We start from the raw sequence: 20,333 nt of genomic DNA, 5'->3' as shown, positions 1-20,333 counted from the left end.
TAGTTGGTAAGAGTATTTATCTACTATGCACAAAGGCCCTGGGCTTGAACCTCATGATGTCATAAAATAAGGCATGGTGGTGCATGCCTATAAGCCCAGAATTTGAGGAAGAAGCAGGATAAACTCAAGGTCATCCTTGGTCATAATGGGCTGTATGTGACTTGGTCTCATAAAGGGGGAAGGGAAGCTGAGGATATACATGTGCATAGCATATATGAAGCCCTGGGCTCAATCTCAGTAGGGGTAAGGGTGGGGGTGGGGAGATGACACTAACACCAAAACCATAAACTAAGTACCTGAATTCAACAGCTAGCTTCTTAGCTGACATGGTAGATGAACCCAGCACTCAGAAGGCAGAGGCAGAAGGGGGCTAAGGCCAGCTCCTACATCTGCAGCAAGCTCAAGTCAGTAATTACAAAACCAGACACTCCCACGAACTAGGCTTAGTGTCTGTCAACTTCTCTTTGGCAAATGTGTATGGCCTGCAAATACCACACGATAACCTTGAGGTTACTGAAGCATCATAGATATGATCATCACTTGGCCAAAGGGAAAAGTAGGAACTTGAGGAGCCTTGAGAAACAAAGCAGAGTCTGTTGAATTAAAAGCCTGGTGAGAGAAATCACAAGGAGGATGGGGAGGTTGGGTGGACTAGAGAGACAGAAGTTCTCTGCACTTGTCCTTAGCCAAAAGGCAAGGAGCACTGGATGATTGCTTTGCCTACAAATGTTTTGTGCAAGACATCTAATAGATTCCAGAATAAGTTAAGATCATGGGTTGCTCCTGAGCAAAAGCATGGGGGCTAGTCAGTACCCATAACCAAACCTAAAGTTTAAGAAAGTTATGAGAAGACCTGTGTGGTAGCACATGCTTTATTAAGCCCAGCACTCAGGAGCCAGGGGCAGGTGAATTGCTGTCAGTTTGAGGCCAGTCTGGTTTACATAGCAAGTTCCAGTCCAGACACAGAAGAACAAACACTGCCTGCTCTTCCAGAGGACCCAAAGCTGATTTCTAGCACCCACTTTGGTTAGTTTACTCCAGTTCCAGGGCATCTTCAAGTCTCTTCTCACACCTATGCATGGTACATCAGTGCATACAGATAGATACACACGGATACAAATAAAATAAATCTGAATGAGTTTTTTTTTTCTTTTGGGTTTTTTTGGTTTGGTTTGGTTTGGTTTGGTTTGGTTTTGTGTAGCCTTGGCTGTCCTGGAACTCACTCTGTAGACCAGGCTGGCCACGAACTCAGAAATCCACCTGCGTCTGCCTCCCAAGTGCTGGGATTAAAGGTGTGCGCCACCACTGAATGAGTTTTTTAAAATGTTTAATCTTGATTTTTTTTTTTATGTGAATGGGTGAGTGTGTGCATGTGTGTCTGTGTTCCACATTTATGTGCATGCAGTACTCATGGAGACCAGAAGAAGGTGTCAGATCCCCTGGGACTGGAGTTACAGACCCATCCAGGTCCTCTGGAAGAGCAGGCAGAGCTCTTAACTGCTGAGCAGTTTCGCCAGCCTCTTTAAGAAAAGAAAATTTTAGGGAAAGTTATAGTAAAGAAAGGGGATGTTGGAGAGAAGGCCCACCAGAACTGGGATGGTTGGTACCGACTATCAACTTGACAGGACTTAGAATCACTTAAGACACAGCCTCTGGGCATGCCTGTGAGGGGGCTTCTGGATTGAGTTATTTGAGATAGAAAGACCCACGCTAAATGTGGATGGCATCACTACATGGGCTAAGGTCCCAGACCAAATAAAAAGGCTTGGTGGCGAGAGCCTTTATTGGCTGAGCCAACTAGTAGGACTGCTTTAGACATCCAAATTCATCTCAGATTGCATTTAAGAAACTAGAGGTGGGGCTTGAGAGATGGCTCAGCAGTTAAGAGTGTATTTACAGTTCTTGCAGAGAATCCCAGGTTTGATTGCCAGCACCTACATGATGGCCCATAACTATCCGTTAACTCCAGTTGCAGGAGGTCCAGGATGTGACATCTTCTTCTGCCCTCTGTAGGCACCAGGTATACATATGGTACACAGATGCATGCAAGCAAAACATTCTAAAATAAAAATAAAAATAAACCTTTAAAAATGTTTTAAAATCAGAAACAGGCCAGGGAAATTGCTCAGTGGTTAGAGTGCTGACTGTTCTTCGAGAGGACCCAGGTTCAATTCCCAGCACCCACATGGCAACTCATAACCACCTGTAATTCTAGTTCCAGGGGGATCTGATGCCCTTTTCTGGCCTCTGTAGGCACCAGGCACTCATGTGGTACACAGATATACAAGCACACAAAACACAACTACACATAAAAGCAAGTGACATTTTTTAAAAGTCAGAAACGAACATAACAGACTGAAATAAGTGTATCAGTGCATAACTTCTCAGGCTCCCTCTCAGGGTCACCCTGGCTTCCATTAATTCTCTACCCAAGTCACCGCTCCTCTGAAGACAATTTCTACCTCCAGCTTCTTCCATACCCAGTCTCCCTCTTCTCTCTCTCTCTCTCTCTCCTCTCTCTCTCTCTCTCTCTCTCTCTCTCTCTCTCTCTCTCCCCTCTCTCTCCTCTTTCTCTCTCTCTCCCTCTCCCTCTCCCTCCCTCCCTCTCTCTCTCTCCCTCTCCCTCCATCTCTCTCCCTCTCTCCCTCTCCCTCTCCCTCTCCCTCTCCCCCCCCCTCTCTCTCTCTCCTCTCTCTCTCCTCTCTCTCTGACAAATCTCACTATAGTCCAGTCTGTCCTCATGGCAATCCTATTGCCTCAGCCTCCTGAGTAGCTGAATCCACACATCTATGCCACTAAATCTGGCTTTATGTACATAACCTGCTTCTTCCTTCCTTCCTCCCTACCTTCCTTCCTTTCTTCCTTTCTTTTTCTTTTCTGAGATAGGGTTTCATGTTTCCCAGGCTAGCCTCAACTACAATGCCCAGCATTATCTTGAATTTCTGATACTCCTGGCTCTACCCACATCCCTCCTGGTGCTGGGATTACAACTACTATATCTGTTAACCGATGCGATGCGAGGGATCGTACGCAGAGCTTCAGGCTTGCTAGGCAAGCAGTCTGTCTGAGCTTCCGCCCTGCCTGTATAACCTTTTAAACTTAAGGGGTCAACAGCTCTAAAGGGTCATCTGCTGGGTCGAATGGCAGTGACTCATACCTGTGTGCTCCAAAGCTTGGGATGGCAGCAGTAAGACGCAACAAACTTGAGTAATAAATAGTTGAGGCCCTTGTGATTTTGCCCCTAAAGACCCCAAGATGCCGAACAGCTTTTGAAGCTCTCTTGATTGTGGAACCTTTTGAGTCTCAAGTCCCCAAAGCCTTAGACACCTGATGGCTTCAGCCTGCTGAGGCCCTGCTTTCCCCATAATCTCCTAGGATGCCTCTGAGAAATCAGCTCAGAGATCCCTGAGGACGAGGCTCCTGTCATATCCTGCTTTTCCTAATAACAAAGTGGACCTGATATTGTGACCTTTAAAGATTACTTATTAGAAGTGGAGACACACACCTGTAATCCCAGGTCTTAGGAGACAGAGGCAGGAAAGTCAGAAGTTCAATGCCAGCCTGGGATACATGAGACCCTGAAAAAAGCAGAAACAAAACTCTGCAGATTTTTTTAATTGAACGTAAAGGATGTTTATCTGTCTGTCTTTCCATTTTTAGGAATAATGTCTGCAGCTATCCCTTAATTTATTATCCACTATTATAATCTGCCAGTAGAAAGTTATCATGAGTAATAAGGGATTGCCTCTTTGGTGGTGGCCTATGTCATTTTGGGGAAATAACCACGTCCTACAGGACACTTAATTGTGGGGCTTTTGGGAGATGGTGAAAGGAAGCTCTGTTGTCCTGGCTTGCCTTGGATTCACAATGTTCCTGACTCAGACTCCAAGGGAGTGAGGTAACAGTGACCACCACATACCTACCTAACCTGCTTGATTTAAGCCTATGTATCTACATGCCTTGAAAATCTCTGTTATCCTATCTTCTTTCTATTCCTTAGAAAAGAAATTGAGACCCAGGCATAGTGGCACACACTTTTGATCCCAGCACTTGGGAAGTAGAGGCAGGTAGATCTGAGTTGGAGGCCAGCCTGGTCTACAGAGTGAGTTCCAGGACAACCAAAGCTATGGTCATGTGTATGGGGTGGGCTTGGGGAGGGTGGCCACTTGTGAAGGTTTAGTTAAAAGATGAAAGATTTCAAGGAAGGGCCCAAGGACTTGCTCTTACTGTACTGTAACATAGTTGCTTTCACTTGCTCTGGGTTCCCAGCTAGAGAAGTGAACATTCTCTTAAAAACACTGATAAATGAATAAGCAGGACATTGAACTCTAACTGCTACTGCCCACACAAAGAATCCTAAAACTAAAGCTGAGCTGTATCGCTCCATGACGGCATCTGTCCATATCTGTGAGGCCTTGAGTTTGTTGGGGGAAAACTGTATGTGTGCTGAACAGAGATTTTTTTTTTCATCATTATTTCCTAAAAAGATGGTAGAACATAAATTCACAATGGGAAGCTCATATCTGTCATCCCAGAACTGGTGAGTTCTGATGGAAGACCCGCTCAAGGATAGCATCTACTACATATTGGAGGACAACTTTGTTTCAAAAAAACAAAAACCTGCCAGGCGGTGGTGGCACACGCCTTTAATCACAGCACTTGGGAGGCAGAGACAGGCGGATTTCTGTGTTCGAGGCCAGCCTGGTCTACAGAGTGAGTTCGAGGACAGCCAGGGCTAGACAGAGAAATCCTGTCTCAGAAACAAACAAACAAAAACAAATAAAAAAAAAAAAACAAAAGAACAAAAGCCAAAAATGATGCCATTTACATTGTATTAGGCATTGTTAAGTAGCCTAGAGATGGTTTAAAGTATACCACAGGCTGGCCATGGGTCACATGCAAATATCATGTCCTTTTATATGACGGACTTGAATTTCCACAGATTTATTTTAGATGTGGTCACTGTCCTAGAATCAATCCCATATAGTCTCTAGGGGATAACTGCACTTCTATTTTAGTTTTTGCGACTGGATCTCTCTGCTGTCTTGAACTTCTTTGTGTATACCAGAGATGTGCCTCTCAAGTGCTGTAGTCTGTCTAGTTCTTTACAAATCTGCTTTTATTTTGGGATTGATTTGGGGTCTCATAGTTTAGGGCAATCTCTGCTATTTGAGCAACTGCTTCTCCCTTTCTGTCTTTTCCTTCCTTCTCTCCTGGTATCACCTTACATCATAGCCCAAGCTGCCCTCCAATCCACAGACCTCCTGCCTCTTTCCAGAGTGCTGGAATTGTGGGTGTGCACCACGCCTCTGTGTCTTGTGGTGCTTGGATTAAAACTGAGGGTTGTCAGGACATGCCCACCGTGCCTTCTACCAACAGAGCTGTATCCCAGGCCGTCTCTCATCTCTTCACGATTTGTGAGAGAGATTGGGGAGCGGGGTTGCTCAAAATGGCACACATGTGAAAGTGGGACAATAAGTTAGAGAGTTCTCTTTCCACCATGAGCTTCTGGTATCTAGACTAGGCAGGCAAGCATTTTACCTGTTGAACCCCCTTGTTCTCCCTCTTCTTCATCTTTTGAGAGAGACTAGCTATAGCACAGAATTAAAGATCCTCATGCTTCATTTACAGATGTACTCTGCACTAGCTATCATTTTTTGAAGAAATTAATCAGCCAGGTGACTGAGACACCCCCTCTTCCTCGTACCTCAACACTGTTTAGGACACTAGCAACAGTCCATCATAGCTTAAGGTTCTCAAGGAGGAATACACTAAATCTGACAAAAAAACAAAACAAAACAAAACAAAAAACCCTCCAAGCTAAGAGATGTCAAATTCTAAAGGATCCTTGGCCAATTAGCTTAAGCTTAACTGAACTGTGTTAGGAGACATTCGATGGGTTAAAACCCTTGACTGGGAAAAGAAAACCTCTAAGTCGAATTTATAATACAAAGGGAAACTGTGTCTCTTAAAAGCTGACCACAAAAGTTGGTATACACAGCCTAAACTAGTGTGACGGGCAGACCCACCATTTCAGGATTTCTCTTTCACAAAGCATTTGCACATTATAGTACTTGAGCCTCTTGACCCTATTATTTCAGATGAGAAAGGACGCTTAAGGCAGTTACCATCCCAAAGGTAAAGATTCAGAGGTAAACGATACACTTGGAACTATTGGCCAAACTGTTCTCAGAACATCCAAGCAACCAGAGAACTGGAAGCTTATTCAGCTGCAGGATTTGGTCGGACCTCAAGGAGGCGCCAACAGGAAGTGGCCTGGAGCTGGAGCAAGGCAGAGAGTCGACACGCGCCTACCAAATTCCCTCAAATCCTCCAGCGCTGCCAGCACCCACGAGAGGCTTTAAGTGGTCCTAGCGCCGTGGTGGTGGGTGGGACAAGCGTTCCGGGTCATCCCTCCCTTTGATACCCAGGATATTGTGCAGCTATCTGCAGCCAGTGTCTTGGACCATGGCAACGGACACACACACTAGCCACTGTAGCCCTGGCCTGGCAAGCAACTGGAACTGCCCCTTAGGGAACCAACTGCTGGGGCAAACCCTCGCAGTTACAGGGCTCATCTTCTGCTGGCTTTTGTTGTCTTGCTTTACAGCACCCCAACTTCTTCTAAGCCAAGTTCTCTCTCTAGGACGAGATTTGCGGATGTGAAATTCAAATCACGCAGCAGCTTCGTTTTATTTCTCCAAAAGTTCCCTCTCCCACCCCCATAGCGTAGGCCGTGGAAAGGTGCCTGACCTCTATGCAGAAACTTGCTGGGCGCCTTCCCCGGCACCCCCAATCAGTACCCGCTGCTCTCCTGGGCCCCGGGCTCATCCCACACCACCGGGTCTTTGCTTGCCTCCTTCAGGAAACCTTTCCTGATTAATCCCGGTGGGACACCCGCCAAGCCAATTGCTCCGGAGAGACTTGGGGGCCGAGCTGGAGTGGAGGCAGACTTTCAGGAGCACGGAGACCCAGAGGGCCGGGTGCCCCGCCCTCCTTCCCCTCCCGCACCGCGAGGAAAGTCAGGCAGCGGCTAGGGGACAAGGCTGTATTGGGAAGCGGGGGGCTCCTACACAGTAGGAGGAGGCACGTCCCGGCCCCGGGAGGCCCGAGGACTCTGTACACAGCGCGCGGCTCCAGCCCCGGCCGGCCCGCCCGGGGCTCAGTCCGCGGGAGTCCGGAGCGGCGACTTAAGGCAGCGTGGCTGGAAGGGAGCGGGGGTGGGCGGGAGTCGGCCAGGTCCCCCGAAACGCTGGCGCTCCGGGCGGCGAGCTCCTCGCCAAAGGACGGGGAAGGGAAAGACAGTCAATAAATAAACCGAGGCGAGAGGGGGCCCCGGGAGACTCTTGGAGTCCGGGAAGGCCGGCGGCCTCCGCAGGCCTAGGCCTCCAGCGCCTCGACGGGCGCTAGCAGCTTCTGTCAGAAGTTAAAATGGCCGCCGTGCGGGGCGAGCTGCGGCGGGGAGGCGAGGGGCGGCTTGGGCGACAGCGGAGACTTCACGTCCACCCTCTTCAGGGAGCGGCCGCGGTGGCCGTCGGGCCGGCCTAAGTACAGGAGGTGCCTCCCGGGCCCCCCGGAGTACCTGGCCGGGCCTCCTGACGGGACTCGCGTGAGCAGGCCCGGGGGCGCCCGGTGCGTGGGGAAGGGCAACCTGCGGCTGCCGCCGACCCCCAGGCGCGGAGCCGGGGCCGAGAGCGCGGGCCGCCCGCTGGGGGCCGCGCGCTTGCCGTCGGGCGGCACGTCAAGCCTCACGGGCGGCACGCAATCCCGCGACCTCGGGCTGGAGTCCACGAACGGGGCGGCGCCGGGCTCCGAGGCAGGCGGCCGAGAGGCGAACGGGGCGGAGGCGAGAGGTTCACTGCCCTTCCTGGGCGGCTGCGGGCCGTGCAGGTAGCGCAGCAGTTCCTCCAGCGTGGTCACCTCCACCGCCTGCCCGGGGCAGCCAGGGGGCGGGGGCCTCACCAGCACGCGCGGGGCGGGCCCGCCCGCCGCGCTGCAGCCCCGTGGGCGGCCTGGGACCTCCGAGGCGTTGTTCCCGTTCTGGTTCCACTCCCAGGGACCCCCGGAGGCACGGAGATGCTTCACCGGCAGCTCGGGCGTAGTCTCCGGGGTGGGCAGGCAGGCCAGCTCCGGTGGGGATCCGCCCTCGGGCGGGGGCAGGAAGGTGGTGTAGAGCTGGGGCGTTTGCGCTGCATCTCCATCCTTGGGCGGAGGCGGGGGCTCAGGACCGCCACCGTGCAGCCGCGCCAGACTGCGAAGGGAGAGGGGGCGCGGCAGCCCCGGGGTCTCGATGTCCTTGCTCCGACGGCGGTTCGCGCGACGACAAGCACAGGACACCAAGAGGCCGGAGACTGAGGCGCCCAATGCGAAGGCCGCCGCCACACAGGCCAGGAGGAGTGGGATGGGGATGGATCGGGAGGCTGAGGCTGGGGGAAGGTCCCTGCGCACGCCTGCCGACCGAGAAGGAGGGAGGAGGCTCAGCCTTATGGTAGGTGCTGCACAGAACGAACGGGTACGGGTGGGGCCAACTGCAAGTTTTCATGCTGCCTCTCAGCTTCACTCCACACAGTCTCAGGATTCCTAAACACACAGGCTAGAGCACTGGTCTGGGGTATTTCCCCATTACCAGTTGTAGCCCCTGTAGCCATGCCAAGAATAACTGCCAAACTGCCTGTGCAGGACACTGGCTGGGATGTCCAGCTGTGGTGAAGGGAGGTTCCAAACAGGTGTTAGTGGGCATCAAACACCAATCAGTACCCGGCTTAGAACTCTGAGACTCGGCAGTTCCACACTGCAATACTGTCCCTCCCAGGTGACCCCCTTACCCTGCGTGTGAGCTCCAAGAGTGGAAGACTGGGGCCCTGGGTGGGCATCACTGGGGGAACTGGGGGTCTCAGGGGAAGGGCCAGGACCCAGAAGCACTGGTAACAGAGACCAGGTCAGAGCCAGTGAGACGTATGCTCTCCACCCGTGATACCACCAAGAGCACACCACCCCCTTTGGAACCCGGGAGTCCACAATTCCAGTGTCTTATCTGACTACTCAAGGTCTACTTATAGTCCAAACGGATTTGGTTGTGTGGGCTAAGTAAAGGGAACGACATTGAGGCCAGAAGACTCACCATAAGCAGAATCTCCGGGTCCAGACTGACTCCCAGTCGCTCCATCTATGAGAGAGGGTGAGAATGAGGGAAAGGGGAAGTTTCGTGAGGAGTTGAGAGAGACAAATGTCCAAGCCTGGGATGTTGTCAGTAGCCATCACAGTCATGTAACTTTGGCTGTGACTCCAGCCGTCCCAGCCGTCCCTAGTGTTTACCTTGGCAGTCACCATGTTCCATGGATTCCTGGTTCCCAGTCAGATCTACATCAGTCCTAGAAGGAAGAGGAGGTGGCTCACTGTGGCTCTACACTTTGCTGTGCACTCTCCTCAGGAGACCCCGGGGCTTCTCACTTACCCACCAGATCCCCTGATATTCACGCAGCCTCTGAGTCGATGCCATCCACAGTAAGGGTCCAGAGAAGCCAGGCAGCTCCTAGGCGAAACCAAGTTGTGTGAAGCTGCTACCCACTCCACTCACCCTCGCTTCCGAGAGGCTCCCTCCACAATCTTTCCATCCCATCCACCCCAATCTGCTCCAGATCCTAGTGGCTACCCAAGGTACCCTACCTTCTCCTCCATTTCCTTGCTACCCTCAAGACTTGGGGATTTTTTCTGAGCTCCTAGTAACCCAGGAACTGTATAGCCAGGCAGCATCTAACCTTAGGCTCCTCTCACCTCTGACATGCTCCATGCCGGGCACAGCGGCTGAGAGAGAGGTAGACGATACATCCAGGAAAGGCCACAAAAAGCCTGTGACCCTCAGTGTCCAGCTCCAGCCCTATGATCCGCCGTGCAGCTCGGGGAGACCGCTTCCCACTGCACCTAATTTGATGCCATAAGCAATCAGAATGGGGATGGCAAGACTGCCTGTCCCCAAAAGAGTCAATGGGAAGAAAGAAGTGATGGGTGGAGAAAGTGCACAGGACAACTGTGCACAACCCATGAACCACCCTGCCCCAACAATGGAGTCTTCTCACCAAGTCCCTCTCCCTACCTCAAGGCCCTAATCCTGCCGAGCCAACTCTGGAGTACCCAGCCTATTCCCCCATCCCCATCCCCCACCTTCCCCCACAAAGGACTCACCGGGCATGGCTGTAGGCATCAATCTCTTCCAATATGATAGGCTCAGGTCCCAGAGACTGTCCCCCTGGAGGTAGCACCTTCAGCACTGTCCCATCATTGGAGCCAAGAAACAGGACGGTAGTATTTCTGTGGGGACCAGCCATACCGTCCACAGCTACCTGGGTCAGGAGAGCCCTGCAGCGATAGGCTTCAGGTGAGGACAGCTTGTCTAGTAAAGCTCGAGCATGTCCAGGAGCCCCAGATGCCCTGCTTCCCACTCTTACTGCTTCACAGGTCCTCACCCGCAATGTGATTCACCTCATGGACCACACGGGAGAAGGGAGTGGCTGAGGGCAGGAGGCCGTGGTTACCTGCTAGTCAGAGTGAGGAGCGGTTGATGGGTGGCGGGCGGCACTGCCGGATCCAGCAACGGGTGTGCCTTGATGAAGAGCAGGACATCATCAGGTAGGTCTTGAGAGGAGGAGAACAAGGCAGCTGCACCCACACCTGCACAGGACCCTGGCCTGGTGGATACATGGGAAGGGCAGCCTTAGGGCAGAGAACTGATGTTAAGCTATGTGCCTCTCCCCCACCCCTCCCTCTCAAACATGGCTGGCTACCTTGCAAGCAGACACACTTGCACCATTTCTTCCTCCCCCTGTTGCAGCTCCTTAGTCCAGTCCATGCTTATCCTTGGGCTTCAGTGACCTCCTTATAACTCAACATTAAGAGCAGGAATTGCTTCTGCCCCCAAAAGCCACTCCATACTGGGTACCTGGGTGAGGGGACCTTGTCCTCAGACACAGGAGTCCAGGCCCCATCCAGACTCCTCTGCTCCTTGAACTTGCCCTCAAAGCCACGTTCAATATCATCTAGGTAGAAGGCGCAGACTGCAGACCCAGGAATGCTGAGGGAGCCAGAAAAGATGCAAGGTAGATGTAGACAGGGACTGCACAGCTCCTGCCAGGTGAGAAGTGAGAGCTGCCCTTTGTGCACCATGTTAGAGGCAGAGACCAGGGGAGGGGCAGCCTCGGGGGGAGGTTGGCCAGGACAGCAAACTGGCCTTGCTTGGAGCGTCCTCCTCAGTAGTCAGTAAAAGGGAGTTTGGATGCTGGGGGAAGGGGTAGTATTAGATCACATAATCTACCTGGTACCAACCTATTGGTCTGAGTAGTGAAGACCCCAAAGAGAGCAGAGCGGCCATGCAGGTTCACAGGCCCGGTTAAGGACTGTAGGACGTCAAAGTAGAAGGTAGAGTCCCCAGGGACAGAGCAGTTGAGCCTCAGCTTAAGGAAGGATGTCCAGTGGCGATCCAAGGCCCGAGGTGAGCCACCCATGTCACGTTTACACACCCGGGCTACCCGGGAAAACTGCACCTGGGAGAAGATAGTGAGAGGCACACGTCAATTGATTGAAATGCATGGTGTCATTTAAGAGCTCCAAGAGACAAATATCAGGGTCATAGCAAAGAAAAGAAATGTTATAGCAGGTCCCTCTGGGTCAAGATAAGAAATGGAGATGCAAAGTTGTGTGGGGAGAAGTCAAGATTCCAAGGAATTTGTTTTCAAGATTAGGGCCAAGAACTGTCCTCAGGACCCAGAAGAACCGTTCAGCAATCCATCTCTGGTGCCCAGCTCCTTACCCTCCCCAGACGGGCATCCTCCACAGAGACTTCTCTGAAGAAGAAGTAGACATGCTCTCCGTGCTCCAAAGCATAGACAAAGTGTGGCTCTAAGGTAGAGACAGGAAAGGGCATCCATACCTGCTCAGAGACTCATACCCCATACAGTTGTGGTGTCCCCCCAGGCAGTCTAGCACCCAGGATGACTGACCTCGCAGCCACTTGGAGTCATACTTTGCAGAACGGAGCGGGGGCTGAGGTCCAAGACTTCTGTAAACTACAGCATCACTAGCTTGGAAATCTGCTGCTGTGGCTGAGTACAAACTGCCCTCTGGAGAGATGAGGGGAGCGGGGTCACAGAAAGCTCAGAATCTGCAGCTTGTCTCCTACTGGTGTACCCATACATCTACCTAGGCCTGATCCCAACCCCTACCTCAACCCTCCATTCAAGGACACTGGGGAGAGATGAAGGTGGGAGAGAAACTCCCTCCGGCCACATGCCTGCCCCTTACATGCCCAGGTGCAGACCTGCAAAGATGGCCACAGTGGACTGGGTGGCATCAAAGGGGCATCGAGCTTGCCCACTCAACTCCTCACCCTCCTGTTGCAGAGATGCTATCTGGGAACAGAGGAAGCAGATTCCTGTAACCTTGGGGTCTTAGTGTCTGGCCCTACAGCGTGCGCACACCCACCCACCTCCTCCAGCCCCTCTGCACTCTTGCATCCCATTCATGCTCATTCCCATCCCCAGATGCCCATCTCTTCCCATCAAACTGAAAGCTTATTTTGGATTCTCCTCTGAGTCCCCTTCCTCTGTACCCCATAGCTGCGGCACATAGGGCTGAAGGAATTTGTTCCACAGGCAAGGAGTGTCTGGGAGTCCCAGGGAACAAGAACACGGATGTAGTTGTAGCATTCGTCCTAGAGAACCCAAAATTCTAGGTCAGTGACAGGTCTGAAACTGAAGTTAGGGGTCACAGTAAGTAAGGCTACTACTCTTGAACCAGTCAGCAATGTAGCTAAGTCTCAAGCTATTAATTAGCCCTTAACCTTCAGCACACTCTCTGGTCTCTCTGAACCTCCCTTTTCTTTTTCCTGGGATATGTAAAGGGAACTAAAAAAGATGAATTCTCTTCCCTTTGTATGGGCTGGGATGGAAAGGGAGTAAGAAATAGTCATGGCGGCGCACTACCTGAAGGCAGTCCTCGCCTTCCCTCCAATTACACTCCACTCCTCACCGTCAGCTTTCCCCGGACAGCACAATTCTCCATATCTTGGCTCCTCCATGTCAGAAACTGCAGGAAGAAGAGAGGTCATGTGGCAACCTGGACCCCTCCTCACATTATGACTCCTTTTATGCGCTTTTTCAGCCCCCAGGACCCCCAGCTTTGACTCCCTGTCTGTACCTCCTCGAATACAGCCCCTCACCTTGTTGGGCACCAGCCCCTCCCCTTCTTCTTGGGCTTGAAGATCGAAGGAGAAAACGTGATCCCTGAAGGGTAGGTAAGGAGGGATCAGAGCTGAGCAGAGGCACCCTGCCTGAGCTGCTTAGCCCCTCCTTACCCATGTTCACCAGCTCAGGGCCAAGCCACACAAAGTTCCTGCTCCCTAGCCTCCCCCTTACTCCAGCCTTGGCATTTGTTCTCTGGGTCCAAGCATGTCCATGTCCCATGGCTTGTGCACCTGCATGTGTCCCCTGCAAGATGCTGCAGTGGCCATGCAGGTCCCATGTCTGCCCAGGAGCATGCATGTCTGCCCCACAACAGTGCCTCGGCCATTTTACCGGGCAGCCACAAGCAAGGTCCGGTTCAAGGTCAGGAATCTCTGAAAGTCCAGCCCAAGTTCCGCAGCCACAGCATCGTCCTCCAGGCCCCGGAACCAGGATGATGGAGAGGTACCTGGAGGGTCCAGTGGTATACTGAGGATGGCAGCTGAGATGATACATACTTCCTACCAGATGGAACCCAGCCATGAAGAGAGGCCTAAAATCTACTACTAAAAACAGTACCAGTAGCTAGGCATAGTGGTGCACACCAGCACTGGGGGAGGCTGAGGCAGGAGGACTGCCAAGAGTTTAAGGCCAGCCTTGGTTACATAGCAAGTACAGGGCAAGATGCTATCTCAAGAAAAGAGGAAGGAGAAGAAGGAGGAGGAGGAGGAGCAGGAGGGGGAGGAGGAGGAAGAGGAGGAGGAGGAGAAGAGGAGGAGGAGGAGGAGGAAGAGGAAAGGAAAGAAAGAAAGAAAAGGAAACAGGACATTGAAATGGCTCTGAGGTTAGAGATACTTGGATTCTTGGAGCCAAACCTAATTACGAAGTTGACATAGTGGAGGCAGAGAACCAATTCCCAAGTTGTCTTTTAGTCTCCACTCATACACTATGGCATGTATACTCCCCCTAAATAAAAACTGTTAAACAAAAACAAAAACACCAACAGCATTTAATTTCCATTAGGTATTGTGTGAGTCATTTGAATGATTTACCTTCCTTAATATATTAACCTTATAGGTAGGAGCTCACCTTGGCCCATTTCAAGGCTTAGTGCACTGAAGGATTTGCATGATGACCATGCAGGCAGACTGCATGACTCCAGAATTAAGCCAAGTTCCTTCTTAGAACTACCTTTGGATTAGAAAGTTCCTTTCAAGGGGCTGGAGATGGCTTAGTGGTTAAGGGCATGCACTACTCTTCCAGAGGTCCAGAGTTTGATTCTCAGCACCCACATCGGGTAGCTCACAACCACCTACAGTTCCAACTCCAGGCAACTCACCTCCTCTATTCTTTTTTTTTTTGGTGGTGGTGGTGGGGTTTGAGACAGAGTTTCTCTGTATAGCCCTGGCTGTCCTGGAACTCGCTCTGCAGACCTCCAACTCGGAAATCCAACTGCCTCTGCCTCCCAAGTGCTGGGATTAAAGGAGTGCACCACCACTGCCCGACTCCTCCTCTATTCTTGAGATTAAAACATCCCATTCTGTAGACCAGCTCCATAAGCAGGGAGGTAAATAACTAACAAAACAGCTTCAAGAACTCCCTGAAACTGACCAGATTCAGTAGGCCCCCTCCCTGCCAGAGTTGGCAATAAAAGCTGAGAGTCCCCCTCAGAAGAAGTGAGGCTGAGCTGCAAAGAAGATTCTGCTTAGAAGAGACCAACTGAGGTGCCTGGGAAGGATTCTCCAATAGGTGAGCTGCCTGCAGGCTGTGCGGTGTGCTCCCAATTCGCAGCTTACAAGCTAGTGTCCATACTAGGGTGGGCTTTGGTGATGCAGTAAGCCCTCCCATGTTTCTGTAAGTATCCCCACTAAAACTTACTGGTTCACCAACTTTGACTTTGGTGATGGCCATACCTGGGCCTCTCTATCTGGGTTCAGTAGACAAGTTCCGTCTTCCCAGGGAAAGTTTTGTCACACAACAGCTCCTACACACACATACTCATACATAATTAAAGTACTGCTTCTCCTACCCCTCTTCGAGTCCCCCTCAAGACTTTTCAACACTTTGCCGTTGTAACCAACTCCATTGTCCACCTGGTCTGGGCATAAAAGTTTCAGGTACTGGTGCTTATGGGGGGAACCAGGGTTCACAGATGATGTAACACAGAGAGTGCTGGGAACTGCATCAGATGTAGCACTTGCTAGTCTTATCTGTCCCAACAGCCACTCCTAGTAGCCCAACTGAAATAAATCTAAATCCAACATCTATAACACAGGCCCAAACAGATGAGGATTTTTCTCTGAAAGGGTGGGGTTTTGGTTTCTGTCATAGTGAGACCTAGGCTCTCTGGTGGGCAGAGAAGAAGTAAGGGTGTTGGGATCCACTGGCCTGGCACAGGACTCCACTTTATAGCTAAGAATAACACACAAACATAAAGTGCTTAATTTGGGCCAGACAGTGTTCTCAGGACTGTGCCTCATTTGCGTTACATCTGTCACCTCACTTAATCTCTAAGTAGCACCATGGGGTATAACACTATGATTATCTTCCTTTTACTGATGTGGAAACTGAGGCTAAGAAGAAAGGTAAGCTAACATTAACCAAGGTCGCATAGCTAGTGAGCAGCTGAGCAGAGGTTCATACCTGCTATGGTTTGGCCTGGCTAAGATCGTGCATTCTTTATGTCTGTCTATTGAGACAGGGTCTTGCTATGTAATCCCATCTGGCCTAGAACTCACTACAGAGCTCATGCTGTCCTCAGACTTGTAGCAATCTTCCTCCCTCCAACTCCCAAGTGGTGGGACTGTGAGCATGCACCATCACGTTCAGCTAGAGGTCACATTTTTAGCCACCTAGCAACACTACCTCTGAGTGAAGAAAGCCCAGGGATGAGAAATGTGTGGTTCCAGGCATTTCCGGCTTGTTTCACCTGTTCCCCTTTGCTTGGCCATTCTCTTAGCTTCCTTAAGACTGACTCCTTGCCTCTCCAACATAGAGGTCTCATTCTCTACTTGCATCCCCCCAAGTGGGTAAAGTGGGTGGGGCACTCACCTTGCAGGTCAGAGGTCAACAGAGGGATAGGGTCCTGGGGAAAGGCAGCCTGGGCTTGGGGGAGTGACAGCAACAACAGCAGCAGCAAGGGCATGGAGTGGGGGGCACGGGGCATCCTGTGCGGGGCAGCTCAAGCCCCAGGGGGTACCCCCTCACCCATATGCTGGCCCTGGAGTGGGGAGACAGAAAAGTGGGGGAAGGGACTAAGTTCTCTCTACCCTTGTTGCAGGCAGACTCCTCCCCAGGTCTATCCCCAGAAGACCCTGTGGGGTGGGGCAAAGAGCCATCTCTGCCTCACTCCCAGCCAGCTGTCACTGTCACTCAAGGCCCTTCCCTCTCCAACTGGCCCAGACTGGTTGGTGTGGTGCCTGCTGGGGTGACCCCAGGTAAGGACAGAACAAATCTTCTGCCCCTCCCAGCCTTTCCTCCTCCCTCCTGCCTAGGTCTGGGACATTCGTAGGTGACACCTCCTGGCCCCCCTTGTGCTAACCCCTTCTCAGCTATAATTAGACACTTAAGCCTTAAAATTATAAATAGTGACTCCTTGGCACTAGGAGAAGGAAGAGGGCACCAAGTCTGCTTTCCCCTCCCCTCACAGACCCCCACAGCACCCTGGGAGTAATGTAGGCACTGAGCCCAGGCAAAGGCAGCTGTGCGGCAGCCATGGTCCTGTCTAAGGCTGAGAAAGAACAGAAGGAGAGGGACAAACAGCCTAGGGGTCACTGACCCAGCCTAAGCTCATGCTTCAGGGGCTGTTCCCATTGCTGAGGAAGAAGCTGGGCAGGGAGGGAGTGGGGTGTGCATGGAGGGGCTGTCTTAAGCCAAAAATGAATCTGCATCAAAGCCAGATCAGAGGCTAAATTTAGCTCTGGCTGCAGCTGTCTCCTCGACCACTGGGCCCCCTCCCAGCCTGGAGCCCCCTGTTGCCTCTCTGGCTTCCAAGAACCAATGCATGTTCTCAATGTGGGGAAAAGAGCAAACCCACCCCCTATGCTGAGCGAAGGATAGAAAGGACGGGTGAGAAGAAATGGCTGAACGTGCCCCGCTTTCCCCTTCTTCCCTCATCAGGCTGCCTCTGAAATTGAAATATAAATAATTCAATGACAGGCAGTTGTAGCCCAAAGCCCAAGAAAAGATGGGTATGGTGAAAGGAACAGTGAGACAGGTCTCCTTCCCCCCCAGGCAGCCTCCCCCAGCCAGTGGACCCTGACTAGACCCACTGCAGGAGGTGCACTCTAGCTCCCTGCCTTCCCTTGAAATTGAAGTGAGGTGCTGAAGAGGCTCCATTAACCAGATCAGGCAGCTAGAAGTCCTTTCTTTTGTGACAGACCACAACAAGCCTTAGTTGTTCAGTCCAAGTCTTCTCGAGAAGACTCTAAGCTTACAGGGCAACCCCCCTTCCATCTCTCCAATAATTTCACTCTTGAAGCCAGGACCCAAGTGTCCACCCAAGCCCAATCTAGCGTCACTGGTGTGAAGGTTGACGTCAGGTGGGGCCCAAGAGAGCTGGAGGAAGGGGCAGGGTAGAAACACCTAATGATGACCCCCCCCTTCCCCAGAGGCAGAGCACTTTAGCTACCCAAGGACCCCTCCCTTGAAAGGCCAAGTCTTCCTCCCTCCCCCAACCCATGTTTCCAGATGCTGGTACTCCCAGAAGAGAAAGGGACAAGGCTTGCATCCTATGCTCTCCTACTGCCCTCAAGTTGCCCAGGGCAACTGCTATCTTCACCCTGGAAACAACTTTGGTCTCTGGCAAGTGGGGAGAACAGCCGGACCCTCTTCCTGGCCTCCGGCGGAGCCTGCCGCTATCCCCTGTGCTTAGGAGATGTTGCCTTTCCTTACCTGGGGTGGTGGGTCCTGTGGGGATGAAGAGGGATAGGAGCCCTCCGATCTAAGGGAGGAAGGGACAAAAGAAGAAGGGAAAAGACTAAATCACATCTCCCTTACCACATCCTTTAAAAGTAAATGTGCGAAATCTGGGGAAAGCTGTTGAAGCCAGTGTTGGGGAGATGCTAGGGGAATGCATTTTGTTTGGTTACAAAATGAGGGCGGCTTCGCACCGGAAGATACGAGGGTAGCCTTTGGCCTTTAGCCAGAAACTCCTGGAACTGCAGGACTAGTCTTGGGGAAAAGGTTGTCTGGGGGTAGTGGGGCCTGATGACCACTCCCATGTTAAAACCTTCAGACTCCAACAGCCTTCCTGCAAAAGCTCCCTTAGCTAGGGACAATAGAGGCTAATTTGCATCTAATTTGCATGCTCTTCATTTCCAAGCAAAATGCTCTGATAGCAAGTACCCTCATCCCCTTATTTCTTCAGAGAGCAAACCGTGCTCTCCTACCTAATCTCTCACACCAGGACCCCCAACACACGCTCACTTTCAGCCGGGTTAGTCCAGCCTCTAAAAACACTTGGTTGGCCTTTTCCTTGGCCCACTAGACTAGTAGGATACATCTTTAAGAGGGCTTCCCATAGCTGTTTGGGGGAGCAACATCTGGGTGGCTCCCATCCAATCCCTGGCCTGGGGACAGGCATGCTGTGACCTGGAGAAATCCCAAGGAGAGACCTGGCCATTCTTTCTCCTTTTAGGTCCTCCCCTTGATAGAAAGATGAAACAGCCAGCCCCCTTCTTTCCTCTTAGCCAGACAGCCACCTCTGGGGAGTGGCCGAGGTCATAGCCGGTGTCTAGAGGAGCAGGGGAAGGAATAGGGAGGCAGGCCGGGGACAATAGCAGGAAGCCATAGACATGGTTTGCCCACCCCTGCCCACCTTCCTCAGGAGGCTCAGGGGGTGCACCAAGCCTCAAAATCCTTTTACCCTATCCTTCGCCCTCAGACCCAGGCTTTGTACTTGCCCTCCCTCCCACCCACCCCCAACGTGGATAAACCAGGTGTCTGGAGCTTCGCGTGCGCTTAGCGTGAGATGGGCCTGGGGCCAGGGGCTCGACGTGTCTCCCCCTCACTGGATCCGGGGCTCCGAGGAGGAGGGGCGGGTAACAGCGTCTGGGCCGGGACCGGGTCCCAGAGCCACGTTAGCGGGAGGAGGGGCTGGAGGGGCCTGCAGGCGCAGATCAAGTGGGAATGAGATCTGGGTTTGGGGGACGGAGGCGGGTCTCCCAGACTAGGGAAACAGGGCTAGAGGCTGGAATAGCCGAGGGCGGGCCCTAGGCCCGCGCAGAGTGGGTAGGTGAGCTAGGATGCTGTCGCCAGGCCCGCTCTCCTCCGTGGGAGACCAGTCTAACAAAGCCCTGGGCGGAATAAGGTGAATCGTGGAGGTGGGCTCGGGGAATGATGCTTCCCTGGCCCCGCTCCTGGACTCTTCGCCCAAGCTGATCCCTCCCCCTAGGAGTGCTCAGACTCGAGCCTGCACAAGGACGAGGAAGCAACCTCGACACCGAAGTCAGTCCAGAATGACTTGTCCCCCTCCCAGTCCCCGCAGGGGCGTCGAGGTCTACTTCTCCACAGGTCTTGGAGCCTCAGTTTCCCAAGGGAGAGGCAAGGTGCTGGGCTTCCCACCCTCTGCATTGTGCGCGCCTCAAAAAAAAATACCCCTTCTATGACCCCCAATCTTGTGGAACGCGACTACGACCAGTCGGAAAAGAAGCCTACTGCCTGCGCCCATCAGTGCAGCTGGGCTCGGCCACTGTCCCCTCCACGCACCCTAACTCTGCCAGGCACGGGACGCGCTGGACCCACTCGGGTCCCTGTGACACTTAGGAGCTTGACCTCCTCTTGCGGCGCTCCTGTCCCTCCCTGCAGCTACAACCCTACCCCAAGGTACTTGCTCGGAGATCCGGGTCAGCAAGGTCCAGGGAGCAGCAGGCGGCCCCCAGCTCCGCTCCGCGCAGAGTTCGCAATCCGTGGTTTGGGCTTCGGCAAGATGCGACAAGCGTCCTGTCTGGGTCCTGCTTAGATTTCGGCTCCAGGGCGCTGTCGGGTTACGAGAGCCTTGGGTCGGAGTAGGAGCCCCTATTCCCGCCGCAGATCGGCGGAGGAAAACAATGCGACCGCCCGGGGCTCTGGGCTCGGCCCCAGCCGCCCCGCCCGCCTCCCAGCCCGGCCCGCCTCCAGCCC

At 52.6% G+C, this 20,333-nt stretch overlaps 1 protein-coding gene across 14 annotated transcripts; it reads right to left on the bottom strand.

Moving 5' to 3' along the window:
- Window positions 1-6,665: 6,665 nt before the first annotated feature.
- On the bottom strand, window positions 6,666-20,333 carry Sema6c (semaphorin 6C). Of its 14 annotated transcripts, none has more exons than XM_031374778.1 (21): window positions 20,031-20,333; window positions 18,105-18,153; window positions 17,248-17,337; window positions 16,263-16,431; window positions 13,566-13,680; window positions 13,211-13,274; window positions 13,021-13,077; window positions 12,602-12,703; window positions 12,311-12,401; window positions 11,994-12,113; window positions 11,804-11,892; window positions 11,320-11,537; window positions 10,937-11,068; window positions 10,533-10,685; window positions 10,183-10,356; window positions 9,775-9,921; window positions 9,455-9,532; window positions 9,316-9,371; window positions 9,122-9,166; window positions 8,826-8,921; window positions 6,666-8,450 (listed from the first exon to the last, which is right to left on the bottom strand). In XM_031374778.1, exons 4-21 carry the CDS (start codon window positions 16,375-16,377, stop codon window positions 7,420-7,422), a joined length of 2,883 nt encoding a protein of 960 aa, XP_031230638.1. In that variant the 5' UTR covers window positions 16,378-16,431; window positions 17,248-17,337; window positions 18,105-18,153; window positions 20,031-20,333; the 3' UTR covers window positions 6,666-7,419. The 14 variants fall into 14 exon arrangements, with proteins under 14 accessions (XP_031230638.1, XP_031230632.1, XP_031230635.1 ...); XM_031374772.1 differs by having other exon boundaries at window positions 6,666-8,495; window positions 20,031-20,325; XM_031374775.1 differs by having other exon boundaries at window positions 6,666-8,495; window positions 20,041-20,325.

This window comes from Mastomys coucha, unplaced genomic scaffold (assembly GCF_008632895.1).
Source record: "Mastomys coucha isolate ucsf_1 unplaced genomic scaffold, UCSF_Mcou_1 pScaffold16, whole genome shotgun sequence".
NCBI classification, from domain to species: domain Eukaryota; kingdom Metazoa; phylum Chordata; class Mammalia; order Rodentia; family Muridae; genus Mastomys; species Mastomys coucha.
Note: the sequence above shows the minus strand (reverse complement) of the source record. Positions and strands in the feature narration are given on the sequence as shown.